The sequence below is a fragment of the Loxodonta africana genome, chromosome 1, assembly GCF_030014295.1.
Source record: "Loxodonta africana isolate mLoxAfr1 chromosome 1, mLoxAfr1.hap2, whole genome shotgun sequence".
Taxonomy (NCBI): domain Eukaryota; kingdom Metazoa; phylum Chordata; class Mammalia; order Proboscidea; family Elephantidae; genus Loxodonta; species Loxodonta africana.
The window spans coordinates 98,127,250-98,141,309 of record NC_087342.1 but is presented as its reverse complement, the minus strand read 5'-3'; the positions used below and the strand labels follow the sequence as shown (position 1 = coordinate 98,141,309).

The following is a 14,060-nucleotide window of genomic DNA, read 5'->3' as shown; positions in this document are numbered from 1 at the left end:
TTTTCTGGGCATTTTCTGAGCCCTGCCTCCTCTGGGTCATTTCGTTATTCTCATCTTATCTTTGTTGCACTTACGCCCACACAGCTTCTGACCAGTTGCTGTCTGCCTGGTACTTTCCAGCTTTCTCAGCTCTTGTGGTGTGTAAAGGATGTAGGTTACTCACTTCAGAGTAAGCCCTTTACCCACAAGAAATACATTTTTGCTAGTGTTTTCTAAGATCTGCCACCTCTGGCCCCTTTCTGTTCACTTAATCCCCTGTGGCGTCTATTGCACTTGACCCCGTGCAGCCTCTGTGATTCTCTTAACTGCTTTTGGCAGCCTTTATGCATTTTTTTTCACTACAGATTATATCTGGTCACCTCGTCTTGCTGAAAATGGAATTTACTGTTTTTATCCCCATACATCTTTCAGGTTTTTTTTCCTAAGTATTATTTATTTTGTTGTCGTCGTTGAGAATGTACACAGCAAAACATCAATTCAAGTTTCTACGTGTACAATTTAGTGACATTGATTACTTTCTTTGAGTTGTGCAGCCATTCTCTCCCTCCTTTTCTGAGTTGTTCTTCCGCCATTAACATAAACTCACTGCCCCCTGAATTCCTATCTAATCTTTGGAGTTGCTGTTGTCAATTCTATCTCATATAGATAGTTCTTAAAAGAGCATAATGCTCAAGGCAGACATTTTTTTACTAGTTAAGCTAAACCATTGCTGAGTTTTAAGATGATGTCAGGGAATATTTTTGGCTTAAGTTTTAAAGATTATCTCAGAGCAATCCTTTCAGGGCATCTTTCAGTTTTTGTAAGACATCTTCAAGAAGGAAGAAGTTGCTGTCTCACCATCCCCTTTTTGTTAGAAGCCCTGACCTTTTTTTAACCTCATATAGTAGACATTTTCATAATTATCATTTTGTTTGTTTAGAGACGCCTGTATGTTTCCAACATTTTTACCCACCATTCTTTCTTAAATCTCATTGCTTTTTTTTTTTTTTTTCCTCTACCTGGAGCATAAAAACCCTTTAGAAATTCCTTTACAGGTCTGTTCATTTTTGTTTACCTAAAAATATCTTTAGCTCATAATTTTTCTTGAAAGATAATTCTTTGATGTGTAGTTTTAGGTTGATAGCTATTTTCTCTCAGCACTTTGAACACTATCCTAATATCCTAGAATTTGTTGTTGCTGTTGAAGTCTGCTATTACTCTATTTGTTGTTCCTTTGTAGGTGATTTGCCTTTTCTCTCTAACTGCTTTTAAAATCTTCCCTTTCTCTTTGGTGTTCTAACTTTCACTATGTTATGTTTAGATATGGTTCTCTTTTTTATTTATCGTGCTTGATATACATTCTGCATTCTGAGTCTGAGAATTTGTGTCTTTCATTTGGTCTATTAACCCTGCTAGTGTAGCGGTTAAGAACTACAGCTGCTAACCCAAAGGTTGGCAGTTCAAATCCACCAGGCACTCCTTGGAAACTCTATGAGACAGTCCTACTCTGTCCTATAGGGTCCCTATGAGTCAGAATCGACTCGACGGGAACAGGTTTTAATATTGTTTCTTTCTGGTCTCTAGTCTCTTCTTTTGTGACTGACTAGATATACAAATTAGACCTTTTCATTCTAGCCCCCATATATCTTAAACTGTCTATCAGGGCTTTTTAACTTTTTGTATCTCTGTGCCCCAGTCTGGATCTCTTGTTGCTTACTCGTGGTGTGATTTCATTTTTATTTCTTTAAATATTTTATATATTTAAAAATGTTCTATATATGATAAATCTAGTCTCTGAATTACTTGTAGATCTAAATATGTTGTTCAATTTTTTGCAGACTCTCACTTGTGGTGTGTTCTTTCTGGGTATGGTTGGTGGTGTTTCCTTGGTTGATTATATTTGTTTGATCTTATCCTGTGGGAATCCTTGGGGCCTAAGCTGGAGATACATTCTTTAAAGAGAATCTGCAATTATTTCTTGGCAGGAGGTGCTCCTGATATGCAGCAATATTAGACTCCATATTAATTCCAGACTAATGTGATGTCTGAAGTTCAATTCCTTTAACTTGCCAGCAGCTTAAAGTTTAGTTTCTGATTTGCAGTGTGCATATCAGCATTCCCTCTCTGGGTGACTCACCCACACCCTCATGCCTTTTGTTTATTCATTGCTCATTTCTGTCACTCAAGTTTTAACTTACCTTTTTTTTTTTTTTTGTAGTTTTGTTTTTCATGGTTTGGCCCTTGAATATTTTTTGCAAGCCCAGCAAAAAAAAATTTTTTTTCCAGGGTATAGTTGTTTTTATATCAAGAGAACCTTCATAACATCTACTCTATCACAAGGCTGGAAATCCAAGTCCCTGCCAAGGCCTCCAGATGGTATCAGTGGACACTGCCACTACTGATGAAATTTGCCACTACTAATGAAATCTAAACAAGCCTTCATCTTTGCATCACTCATTCCAGATTCAATGTCCTGACTGGGAAAGAGTTCCTTTCATATCTCCTCATCCAGAACTGATGACATGCCCATTCCTAAACCCCTCACTGACAAAGGGAATAAGAGTACTATGATTGGCTTAGAGTCTATCATCTGGGATAGAATGGATGTTGGAAAGTCAACCACCATGACCATTATAGACTCAAACTAACCATCTCTAAGATCTCTGCTGCCTGTCTTGGCAAGCATACCCACTTTGCTTCTGATGGTTAAGTGCCACTATATGGCCTCTGCCACTCTTAAAGTCTTCAATCCCATTAAAACTGGGGATCCCATTTCATTTTCATGTCCCAGCAGCATCAATTGCCTCCAGAGAAGAGCCATCAAAGGGCTTTTCAAAAGATGCTGGCACCCACCCCCCCAATGATGTCTTAAGCCTCTGGTGAAGGGAATATCTCTGGGCTCTTTGAGAGCTCATAATTGTATGTTCATGGTGGTGATGCTGTTGGGGTATACATAGGATAAATTCTTCCAACATTTCTGTCTCCCCAAGTCTTGAAATTTCTTCTGCATTATTTCTAGAAACTTCTGGTACCTCAACTTAGGGTGGTTCATTGTTAAGTGGAAGCCAGGGTGTGTCTGGGTTTTGGCTAACCAGCTGAGCAAACTGTTAGAACTACTCTCAGCTGCTAGCACAATGAATCTAAAATCTTGAGTAAGGACACCACATCAATAAATTCAGTCCCAATTTACAATTACATTCCTCCTTACTTGGTGAGCAGATGGAAACCAGTCCTGCTATAAATTAGCAAAATCCCTATAATTATTGTTATATGTAAGTCTTTTTCTCCTAGATTTGGTTTGAATTTTTCTTTCCCAGAGCATGCTGATCTGACTCTAGTTATAGGGGATTGCCTTTCTCTTGCAGGGGAAAGAGGTAGATGATTTTTAGGAAGGGAAAGACAGCTTCATCACATAAGGGAGGAGAGACTGCTTTCATGGGGAGTGAAAGTGGAAGTGAACATCGAGGCTGAAAAAAAGAGATGACTGAGAATCCCTTCCACTCAAGTTCCAGCACAAAGAGCACAGAATATTTCTCTAAAAAGAATTGAATACAAAGTATGGAGGGAACTAGGGCAGCTAGTGTGGTTTTGGCACACTTTGGTAAAGCCTTCCTCGTTCTGGAATTTGGGGACCTGATTGTAAAGCAAGATCCCTGCAGCTTACCCAAAGCAATACATGTGGGCTTTGTACCCGGCCTTCCTGTGTATGTGGCTCTCAGTGAGATGCCCTCTTTTCCATTTTAACAATGTGAACAGAAAACCGAAGATCACCTGGCGTTGAGGAAGACCTATAGTATAAAAAATTCAAAACCAAAATTGAAAAAAGAAAAGAGAAAAAAATTATATCTGAGACAAATCAGGAAATATAAGAGAAACAGCAACAAAAACTAATTCATCTTCTCAAAGATATTGCTTTATTATAAACAGGTCATAATACTATGAAAAAAGAACACAGAACAAGGAAGAATTCTTGAAAATTAAAAACACGATTGATGATTTTAGAAAGATGATAGTGATAAGTGGCAGCATAGTTTCTTTTAGATAGCTTTACTGAGGTATAATTGATATAAAATAAACTGCACGTGTTTAAAGTGTACAACTTATAAGTTTCAAAATATGTGTACACCTGTGAAACCATCCCCACAATCAAGATAATGAACATATTCGTCACCTCCGAAAGTTCCCTTAGGCCCTTTGTAATTTCTTTGTCTTATTCTCTTGCATACCCCCTTCCTCCATGCAACCAATGATATGTAAATGAAATAATACAATATATACTTTTTTTTGGATTTGAGAGAAAGTAACAAATATTGAGGATAGGCAAAGAAGAGCCGGCATACTTATAATAGGAGTCAAAGAATTTTTAAAACATGGAGACTAGAACAAATACTAAAAACTATAATTTAACAAAATTTTCCTGATATTATTTTAAAACTGCATATTGAAATAGCCAACTTCTCCATCGTCCTCTTGTGCCTTTTCTAGCCCTCAGGTTCTGTGCTGTAGCTTACCGAGTGTTCTGAAACCCAGGATCATGCTTTTCTATCATGTCTCTGCCATTTCTCAGGTCAGTCCTCTTGCCTAAAATGTCTTTTTGTGTTTCTTCACCTGGCATGCTACAATGTGTCCTTTAATTCTAATATGACTTTCTCCATAACATATTACTTGAATCCTCTTTCCCCACCTCACCCCCAGTTCTGGGTTAAATACCCTCCTCTGTGCTCCTATAAACCAATACCAAACTCGTTGCCATCAAGTTGATTCCAACTCATAGCGACCCTATAGGACAGAGTAGAACTGTCCCACAGAGTTTTCAAGGAGTGCCTGGTGGATTCAAACTACTGACCTTTAGGTTAGCAACCGTAGCTCTTAACCACTACACCACTGTTCTCCTATAACACCCTATAAATATGTGTTCAGAGCTATGTCTATCATGTCTTAACACACAGAACTATAACCATGTGTTTATTGCCTGTGGCCATCCCCACCCCTTGATTGTAAGTATTTCATTTCAAAATGAACCTGTCCTTTTGCCTTTATATTTTCTTTCTCTGGCACCATACTTAGTAATGAACAACAACAACAAAAACCCACTGTCTTAAGTCAATTCTGGCTCATACCAAGCCTATAGGACAGGGTAGAACTGTCCCACAGGGTTTCCAAGGCTGTAATCTTTATGGAAGCAGACCGCCACATCTTTCGAACCACTGACCTGTTGGTTAGAAGCTGAGTGCTTTAACTGCTGCACCACCAGCGTTCCTTAAATGAACAAAGGGAATGAATTTGGTATAAGTTACTATTAGAGAAATAAAATAGCCTCACTGTCCAATTTGTTTTAGTGTAAAGAGGTATCAGAAAAGAAGAAACCATCATCCTATTGCATTTACATGGCCACTAATACGAGGAACAATTTTTGCCTCAATCTAGTGAACAGATTTTCAGAAAAAAAGGGCCTTAAATTAAAAAAAAAAAATTGTGCTAATAAATGTAATATTATCAATGACAGTGAAGGAAAAAGTATATACGAGCCAAATAAATAATAAAACATTGGTGTTGTATTAAAGGCTTCCACCCACTGTGTTGAGACTTGTACCCTTCTAACACAAAAGGGCTGGCCAAGTGAGCCAGAGATGACAGGGATGACCCTAGTCAGTAGCAGTCCATATGTAAAATTTCTGAAAAACTCTCATATTCTTTTATTTCGAGTCCCTTTGTCATATCCTCTTTAACAAAGAATGAACTAGAAACTGACATTTACAGGCATTTAGGTATGAACTAGATGACAGAGCAGGCGGATCCATTGCCTGTGGTTCTCCACATAAGAAATGTCACACTGGGATGCACATAAAAGAATCTGGGGAATATAAAACCTACAATGAGAAAGATCATGGAAGAAAAAACAGGACAACGCTAGGGGCCCTAATACATGGCATAAATAGAATACAAACCATAACTAACAATGCACAAACACCAGAAGATAAACTAGATAACTGGGACCTCCCCAAAATTAAACACTTAGGCTCATCAAAAGACTTCACCAAAAGAGTAAAAAGAGAACCTACAGACCGGGAAAAAATTTTTGGCTATGACATATCCAGGTCTAATCTCTAAGATCTATGGAATACTTCAACACCTCAGCAACAGACATTGCACCAGTGAAGACATTCAGTTGGCTGAGAGACACATGAGGAAATGCTCGTGATCATTAGCCATTAGAGAAATGCAAATCAAAACTACAATGAGATACCATCTCCTCTCCCACCCCTGACATTACTGGCACTAAAAAAAAAACAAAAAACAAAATAACAAATGTTGGAGAGGTGCAGGGAGATTGGAATGCTTATGCACTGCTGGTGGGAATGTAAAATGGTACAAACACTATGGAAAACGATATGGTTCCCCCTTAAAAATCTAGAAATAGAAATTCCATATGATCCAGCCACCCCACTACTAGGAATATATCCTAGAAAAAAAAGAAGCTGTCACACAAATAGACACATGCACATTCATGTTCACTGAAGCATTACTCACAACAGCAAAAAGATGGAAACAACCTAAATGCCCACCAACAGATGAATGGATAAACAAATTACAATACATACACATAATGGAATAGTATACAACATTAAAGGACAATGCTGAATCTGTGAAACATGGGTGGATCTGGAGAGCATTATGCTGAGTGAAGTAAGTCAATCACAAAAGGACAAATATTGTATGAGACCACTATTATAAAAACCCAAGAAAAGGTTTACATACAGAAAAAAAACAATCTTTGATGGTTATGAGGGAGGGGAAGGCTGGGGAGGGAAAATCACTAGCTAGCAGTAGACAAGCGGCAACTTTGGTGAAGGGAAAAACGACACACAATACAGGAGAAGTCAGCACAACTTGACCAAGGCAAAGTCATAGACGCTTCCTAGACACATCCAGACACCTTGAGGGAACTGAGTTACTGGGGCTGAGGGCTGGGAACCGTTGTCTCAGGAGACATCTAGGTCCATTGGCATAACATAGTTTATAAAGAAAATGTGCTACATCTTACTTTGGTGAGTAGCGTCTGGGGTCTTAAAAGCTTGTGAGTGGCCATCTAAGATACATCTATTGGTCTCATCCCATCTGGAGCAAAGGAGATTAAAGAAAACCAAAGACACAAGAAAAATATTACCCAAAGGACTAAACAACCACATGAACCACAGCCTCCACCAGACTGAGCCTAGAAGAACTGGGTGGTTCCTGGCTACTACCACCAATCGCTCTGACAGGGATCACAATAGAGGGTCCTGGACAGAGGGGGAGAAAAATGTAAAAGAAAATTCGGATTCACCAAAAAAAAAAAAAAGACTAGACTTACTGGTCTGACAGAGACTGGAGAAAACCCGGAGACTATGGCCCTGGGACACCCTGCTAACTCAGAACTGAAGCTATTCCAGAAGTCCATCTTCCAGCCAAAGATTAGACAAGCCTATAAAACAAACAATAGTATACCCTGGTCACATGCACAGGTACCAGAGGTTAGGACTTCAACACATCCTTTTTGAGGACACAATTCCACCCACAACACCACCTACCCTCAGCAGTGATTGTTGTGCTCTTCACTTTCACTCAATCACTTTGATAAGTCCCTTTAGTTCATATTGAGGATTTGTTTTTTTTAATTTTCCTGATTATTTTTTTCAGGGCTAAAGTTAAGCATATTTAGACCTACTTCTCTTTGAAGGTCCAGTCTGAAGTAGCCCTTCAAAGCTATAACCACGCTCACACACACCTTAACTGTTCTTCCTGAAGCATGTTTTGGCTGATGGTTTTCTCTCCTAGCGTATCTCCTCTGAATTTGACTTTTAGACCTTAGACCTATAGCATGTACTCTGTTGTGGCCTGAATTGTGTCCCCCCAAAAAGATATGTTGAAGTCCTAACCTCTGGTACCCGTGAATGTGACCTTGTTTGGAAATACGATATTTGCAGACATAATTAAGTTAAGATGAGATCATCCTGGAATAGGGTGGGCCCTAATCCAAAGACTGGTTTCTTAGAAGGAGAGGGAGATTTGAAGACATACAGAGGGAGCATGGCCACGTGAAAATGGAGGAAAAAATTGGAATGACGTCGTGTTTCCTTAGGGTCCTGCAGCCCTCACTTCATCCAGCAACAAGCACTGCACCCGGTAGTGGGCAGCCCAACAGTCACTGGAACCATGGCCTCGGTCTCCAAGCTCACCTGCATCTACTTGGCCCTCATCCTGCGTGATGAGGTAATGGTCCTGGAGGATAAGATCAATGCCCTCGTTGAAGCAGCGGGTATAAATGTTGAACCTTTCTGGCCCAGCTCATTTGCAAAGGCCCTGACCAACATCAACGTCGGGAGCCTCATCTGCAATGTGGAGGCTGATGGGCCTGCCCCAGCATGGGCTCTGCACCAGTGGGTGCCCTGCCCCCTCCACCGCTGCAGCCCAGCTGAGGAGAAAGTGGAAGCAAAGAAAGAAGACACTGGAGAGTCCAATGAAGACATGGGCTTTGATATTTTTTCCTAGACCCCTTTTGTAACATATTGAATAAAAAACTGAACTCCTAAAAAAAGAGAAATTGCAGCTACAAGCCAAGGAAGGCCAAGGATTGCTGGCAAATACCAGAAGCTGGGAAGGATTCTTCCCTAGAACCATCAGAGGGAGCATGGCCCTGCCGACACCTTGATTTTGGACTTCTCTAGGAGTCTCTTGGTGGTGCAAATGTTTAACATACTGGGCTGCTAACTGAAAGTCTGGATGTTCAAGTCACCACCCAGAGGTGCCTCAGAAGAAAGGCCTGGTCATCTGCTTCCAAAAAATCAGCTATTGAAAACCATATGGAACACAGATGTACTCTGACACACACGGGGTCACCATAAATTAGAATCAACTCAATGGCAACTGATAAGTGGCAGCATCCAGAAATGTGAGAGAATGAATTTCCGTTGTTTTAAGCCACCCAGTTGTGGTAATTTGTTATGGCAGCCCTAGGACACTAATACTCACTCTTTGCCTCAACTTGTTTAAATTAAGCACATCAGACGGAAATTGTATGAATGATTTAGTGGGTTACTTTGTAAGAAGCATATGTAATCAAAGCCAGCGGGTGTTTACAAAATCAATGAGCTTACAAGTCCAACAAACACATTTCTTACTACCATTATTTTCAAATAAAATAAAACTGTGATTGTTAGAGCTATTAGAAATTCAAATTACTCAGTTACAGGAATAAAAGTCAAATGGGTGGAAACCCGTTAATTTTTCCTTTCTGATATGCCATGTTGTCCATTTAAATTCCGTAACTGAAACCTTTTCTTATAGAAGTCAATTGTTAAGGCTGCAAGAAAAATCAGTAAAGAAATCCATTAATTAACTGATGACCACCACATGTAAATTTACTTCAAATAGGCTATAATTACAAACCTGGGGAAGTGTTTGCTCTTTTATCTCCTGAGGTTGGGTAAGGAAACCAAGGAATATTACCTGTCTTAGTTATCTAGTGCTGCTACAACAGAAATACCACAAGTGAATGGCTTTAACAAGCAGAAATTTATTCTCTACAGTCTAGGAGGTTAGAAGGCCGAATTCAGGGCACCACCTCCAGAGGAAGGCTTTCTCTCTCTGTGGGCTCTGGCAGAAGGTCTTTGTCATCAATCTTTCCCTGGTCTAGGAGCTTCTCAGTGCAGGCACCCCAGATCCAAAGGATGCACTCTGCTGCTAGCTCTTCCTCCTTGGTGATATGAGGTTTCCCTCCTCTCTGCTCAATTCTCTTTTCTATCTCCAAAGAGATTGACTCAAGCTACAACCTAATCCTGTAGATTGAGTCTTGCCTCATTAACATAACTGCCTCTAGTCCTGCCTTATTAACATCATAGAGGTAGGATTTACAACACATAGCATAATCACATTAGATCACAAAATGGTGGAGAACCACACAATATTGGGAATCATGGCCTAGCCAAGTTGACACACATTTTGGGGGGACACAATTCAACCCATAACCTTACCTCAATATCATTCACTTTGCTTCCTTTTAGCTTCCGTGGCAATGTTTTGAGGATTAAAGAGTGACATGATGACTATCCAAAAGTCAGAGGACGCAGCTACAAGACCAGAGATACTTGAAAAGTGAGAAAGTAGCGGGCCTTTGTTGACCCTGGGAGACAATTGCCTGAGAGGGAAAAAAACTGGCTCCTGAGAAATAAGGGATTCAGGAATGTGATTGCAAAAATAGGGAGAACTAGAACAAACAGTCCGAAAGTTTCTGAAATGAAGTCAAGGGACTGTCATACTGTGAAGAAGAATGAAAAGCCAAAAATTTCAAGTCAGGTGAGTGAGTTTGTAAGTACTCAAAAGCATTGCTTTTAAACATTGGTAGAATTTTTTAGGGAGAGGGGGAGGTGAGAGGATATTTGATAAGGAATTATTTTCACATAAAAAGACCTGGCAATTCGTAGTTGTAAATCCAAAGGGCATATTTCCGGAATCTCAGGGAAAATGTGTCTTAACTATCATATGGTACCAAAATTACAGTGAAAGTTAATTTTAAAATGGTACTCTTCTTTAGCTACTAAGGCTGCAGTAACAAAAAGTCACAAAGTAGGTGGCTTTAAAGAACAGAAATTTATCGTCTCACAGTTCTGGAAGCTAGAAGTTCAAATGAGGGTATCGACCATGTTGATTCCTTCTGAGGGCTCATGTCTCTCTCCCAGCTTCTGGTTTCTGGCAGCAACCCTTGGTCTTCCTTTGCTGCTTGTAGATCTGTCTTCACATGGTGTGTTCCCCCTGTGGGACTCTGTCTCCCTGTCTGTTCTCCCCTTTTAGATGACACTACACAGAAGGGGTTAGGACTCACCCTACTCCAGTATGGCCTCGTTAACTTAAATGATAACGTTTTCAAAAGCCACAAGTTGCTGTCGAGTCAACTCCAACTCATGGCAATGCCATGTGTGTCAGAGTAGAACTGTGCTCCAGAGGGTTTTCAGTGGCTGATTTTCTGCAAGCAAATCACTAGGTCTTGCTTCTGAGGCCCCTCTGACTGGATGCGAACTCCCAACTTTTCTATTAGCAGCCGAGTACCACCCAGGGTTTCCAATGTTTTCAAAGAAAGACTTTCCAAACAAGGTCACATTCACATAGGTACAGGGGTTAGAACTTCAACACGTATTTTGGGGGAAGACAATTCAATCCGTAATATTATTTATTTATTTAAATGCTGAAACTACAAAAATAAACATGTTGAGATGATGGCTTTATGGTACCACCTACTGGACTTTGACTTATAGAAAAGAAATCATAGCTGTGATATATTTTCAACTTACATAGTCCTTTGAGAATGACTATGAAAATGTGTTTGAGTGAAAATGGTGATGGGCTGCCCGAGACAATCCTTTACTATGAAAATACATCTTGATCTTAAAGTCTAAGCCACGAAATTCAAGAGTGAAAACAGCAGCAGTGAGTAAAGGCCAGAGGTAGGAAAGTGGAAGTCCTGGACTGGAAAAGGTGCCTAACCATTATTTCTAGTTGTCTCTGGCCTGAATGCCCCATCCTCCTCAGTATTCACACCCAAATCCCTAAGAAAAGTTAAGTCTCTCTTTTATCCTGTAGGACTGATTTGGACCTTCTGTTCAGAAGACTAGGGATTTGGGGAGGGGGTGGAAAGGCCACGTGGAATTTGATTCTTCTTTTCAAAAACATTTTTAATTAATATTAGCTTCTGTTTTGTAAGTAGTCTTGGTTCTCTATTTCTTTACATTTTTTGTGCATCCCCAATTGTTGTGTAAGCTCTACTGGCAGAGGCTGATAGTTACCTATGTCTATATCCATTGTCTTCTTTCCTTAAGAAGATAACACTGATTTTACTTAAGACTGCAATGCACTCAATTGCAGCATGGCATGGACATGTAACTAAACTCTGGCCAGTAATATTTAAGTAGAAGCATTTTTGGGGACTTTCAGGTAGTCTCTTTAAAAGGAAAGGAGTATGCCATTATTCTTCTCTCTTCCTTCCTGCTGCCTTAAGTAGCCACTTTAGACCATGAGTTGACACACTAGCAATGGCAGAGCAACAAGATGGAAGAAGCCTGCATTGCCAATGACCATGGAATTGCCATTCCAGCCCAGGACTGCCTACCTTTAGAGTTCTTTCATATTGTTGCTGTTGTTGTAGATGCTGTCAAGTTGGTCATAGCGACCCCATGTACAACAGAAAGAAACACTGCCTAGTCCTGCGCCACTCTCATGAGCATCGTTATGCTTGAGCCCATTGTTGCAGCCACTGTGTCAATCCATCTCATTGAGGGTCTACCTCTTTTTTGCTAACCGTCTACTTTACCAAGCATGATGTCCTTCTCTAGGGATTGGTCCCTCCTGACAACATGTCCAAAGTACGTGAGACGAAGTCTCCCCACCCTCGCTTCTAAGGAACATTTTGGCCATACTTCCAAGACAGATTTGTTCATTCTTTTGGCAGTCCATGGTATATTCAATATTCTTCACTAACACCATAATCCAGAGTCATCAGTTCTTCCGTCTTTGTTATTCATTGCCCAGCTTTCGCATACCATATGAGGCAATTGAAAACATCATGGCTTGGGTCAGGCGCACCTTAGTCTTCAAGATAACATCTTTGCTTTTTAACATTTTCAAGAGATCTTTGCAGCAGAATCGCCCAATGCAATATGTCATTTGATTTCTTGACTGCTGCTTCCATGGGTGTTGATTGTGGATCCAATAAAATGAAAGCCTTGACAACTTCAATCTTTTCTCTATTTATCATGATGTTGTGTATTGGTCCAGTTATGAGGATTTTTGTTTTATATTGAGGTGTAATCCATACTGAAGGCTGCGGTTTTCGATCTTCATCAATAAGTGCTTCAAGTCCTCTTCCTTTCAGCAAGCAAGATTGTGTCATCTGCATAAGGCAGATTGTTAATGAATCTTCCTCCGGTTCTGATGCTCCATTCTTCTTCATATAGTCCAGCTTCTCAGATTATTTGCTTAGCATACAGATTGAATAAGTATGGTGAAAGAATATAACCCTGATGTACACTTTTCCTGACTTTAAACTGTGCGGTTTCCCCTTGTTCTATTTGAATGACTGCCTCTTGATCTATATACAGGGTGCTCATGAGCACACTTAAGTCTTCTGGAATTCCTATTCTTTGCAGTGCTCCGTAATTTGTTATGATTCACATAGACAAATGCCTTTGCATAGGCAATAAAACACAGGTAAACATCTTTCTGGTATTCTCTGCTTTCAGCCAAAATCTATCTGACATCAACAATGATATCCCTTGTTCCACATCCTCTTCCGAATCCGGGTTTAATTTCTGGCAGTTCCCTGTTGATGTATTGCTACAACCGCTTCTTAATGATCGTTAGCAAAATTTTACTTCCGTGTGATATTAATGATATTATCTGATAATTTCCATGTTCGGTTGGATCACCTGTCTTTGGAATAGGCATAAATATGGATCTCTTCCAGTCAGTTGGCCAGGTAGCTGTCTTCCATAGTTCTTGGCATAGAAGAGTGATTACTTCCATTGCTCCATCCATTTGTTGAAACATCTCAATTGATATTCCATCAATTCCTGTAGCCTTGTTTTTCACCAATGTCTTCAGTGCAGCTTGGACTTCTTCCTTCAGAATCATCGGTTCTTGATCATATGCTATGTCCTGAAATTATTGAACATCCACCAATTCTTTTTGGTGCAGTGACTCTGTGTATTCCTTCCATCTTTTGATGCTTCCTGTGTCAGTCAGTATTTTGCCCATGGAATTCTTCACTATAGCAACTTGAGGCTTGAATTTTTTCTTCAGTTCTTTCAGCTTGAGAAATTCTGAGTCTGTTCTTCCCTTTTGGTTTTCTAACTCCAGGTCTTTACACGTGTCATTATAATACTTTACTTTGTCTCCTCCAGGTGCCCTTTGAAATCTGTGGAGCTGTTTTACTTCATCATTTCTTCCATTCATTTTAGCTATTCGACATTCAGGAGCCAGTTTTAGAGTCTCTTCTGACATCCATTTGGGTCTTTTCTTTCTCTTCTGTCTTTTTAATGACCTCTTGCTTT

At 39.9% G+C, this 14,060-nt stretch overlaps 1 protein-coding gene across 1 annotated transcript; it reads left to right on the top strand.

The window, feature by feature from the left end:
- The first annotated feature begins 8,175 nt into the window (after positions 1-8,175).
- LOC100656648 (large ribosomal subunit protein P1-like) lies at positions 8,176-8,511 on the top strand. The gene has a single exon (XM_064294456.1). The coding sequence runs from the start codon at positions 8,176-8,178 to the stop codon at positions 8,509-8,511; it is 336 nt and encodes a 111-aa protein (XP_064150526.1).
- Positions 8,512-14,060: the final 5,549 nt, after the last annotated feature.

Excerpts from the sequence above, each read along its gene's own strand:
- LOC100656648 (XM_064294456.1), top strand. The coding sequence starts at position 8,176 with ATGGCCTCGGTCTCCAAGCTCACCTGCATCTACTTGGCCCTCATCCTG.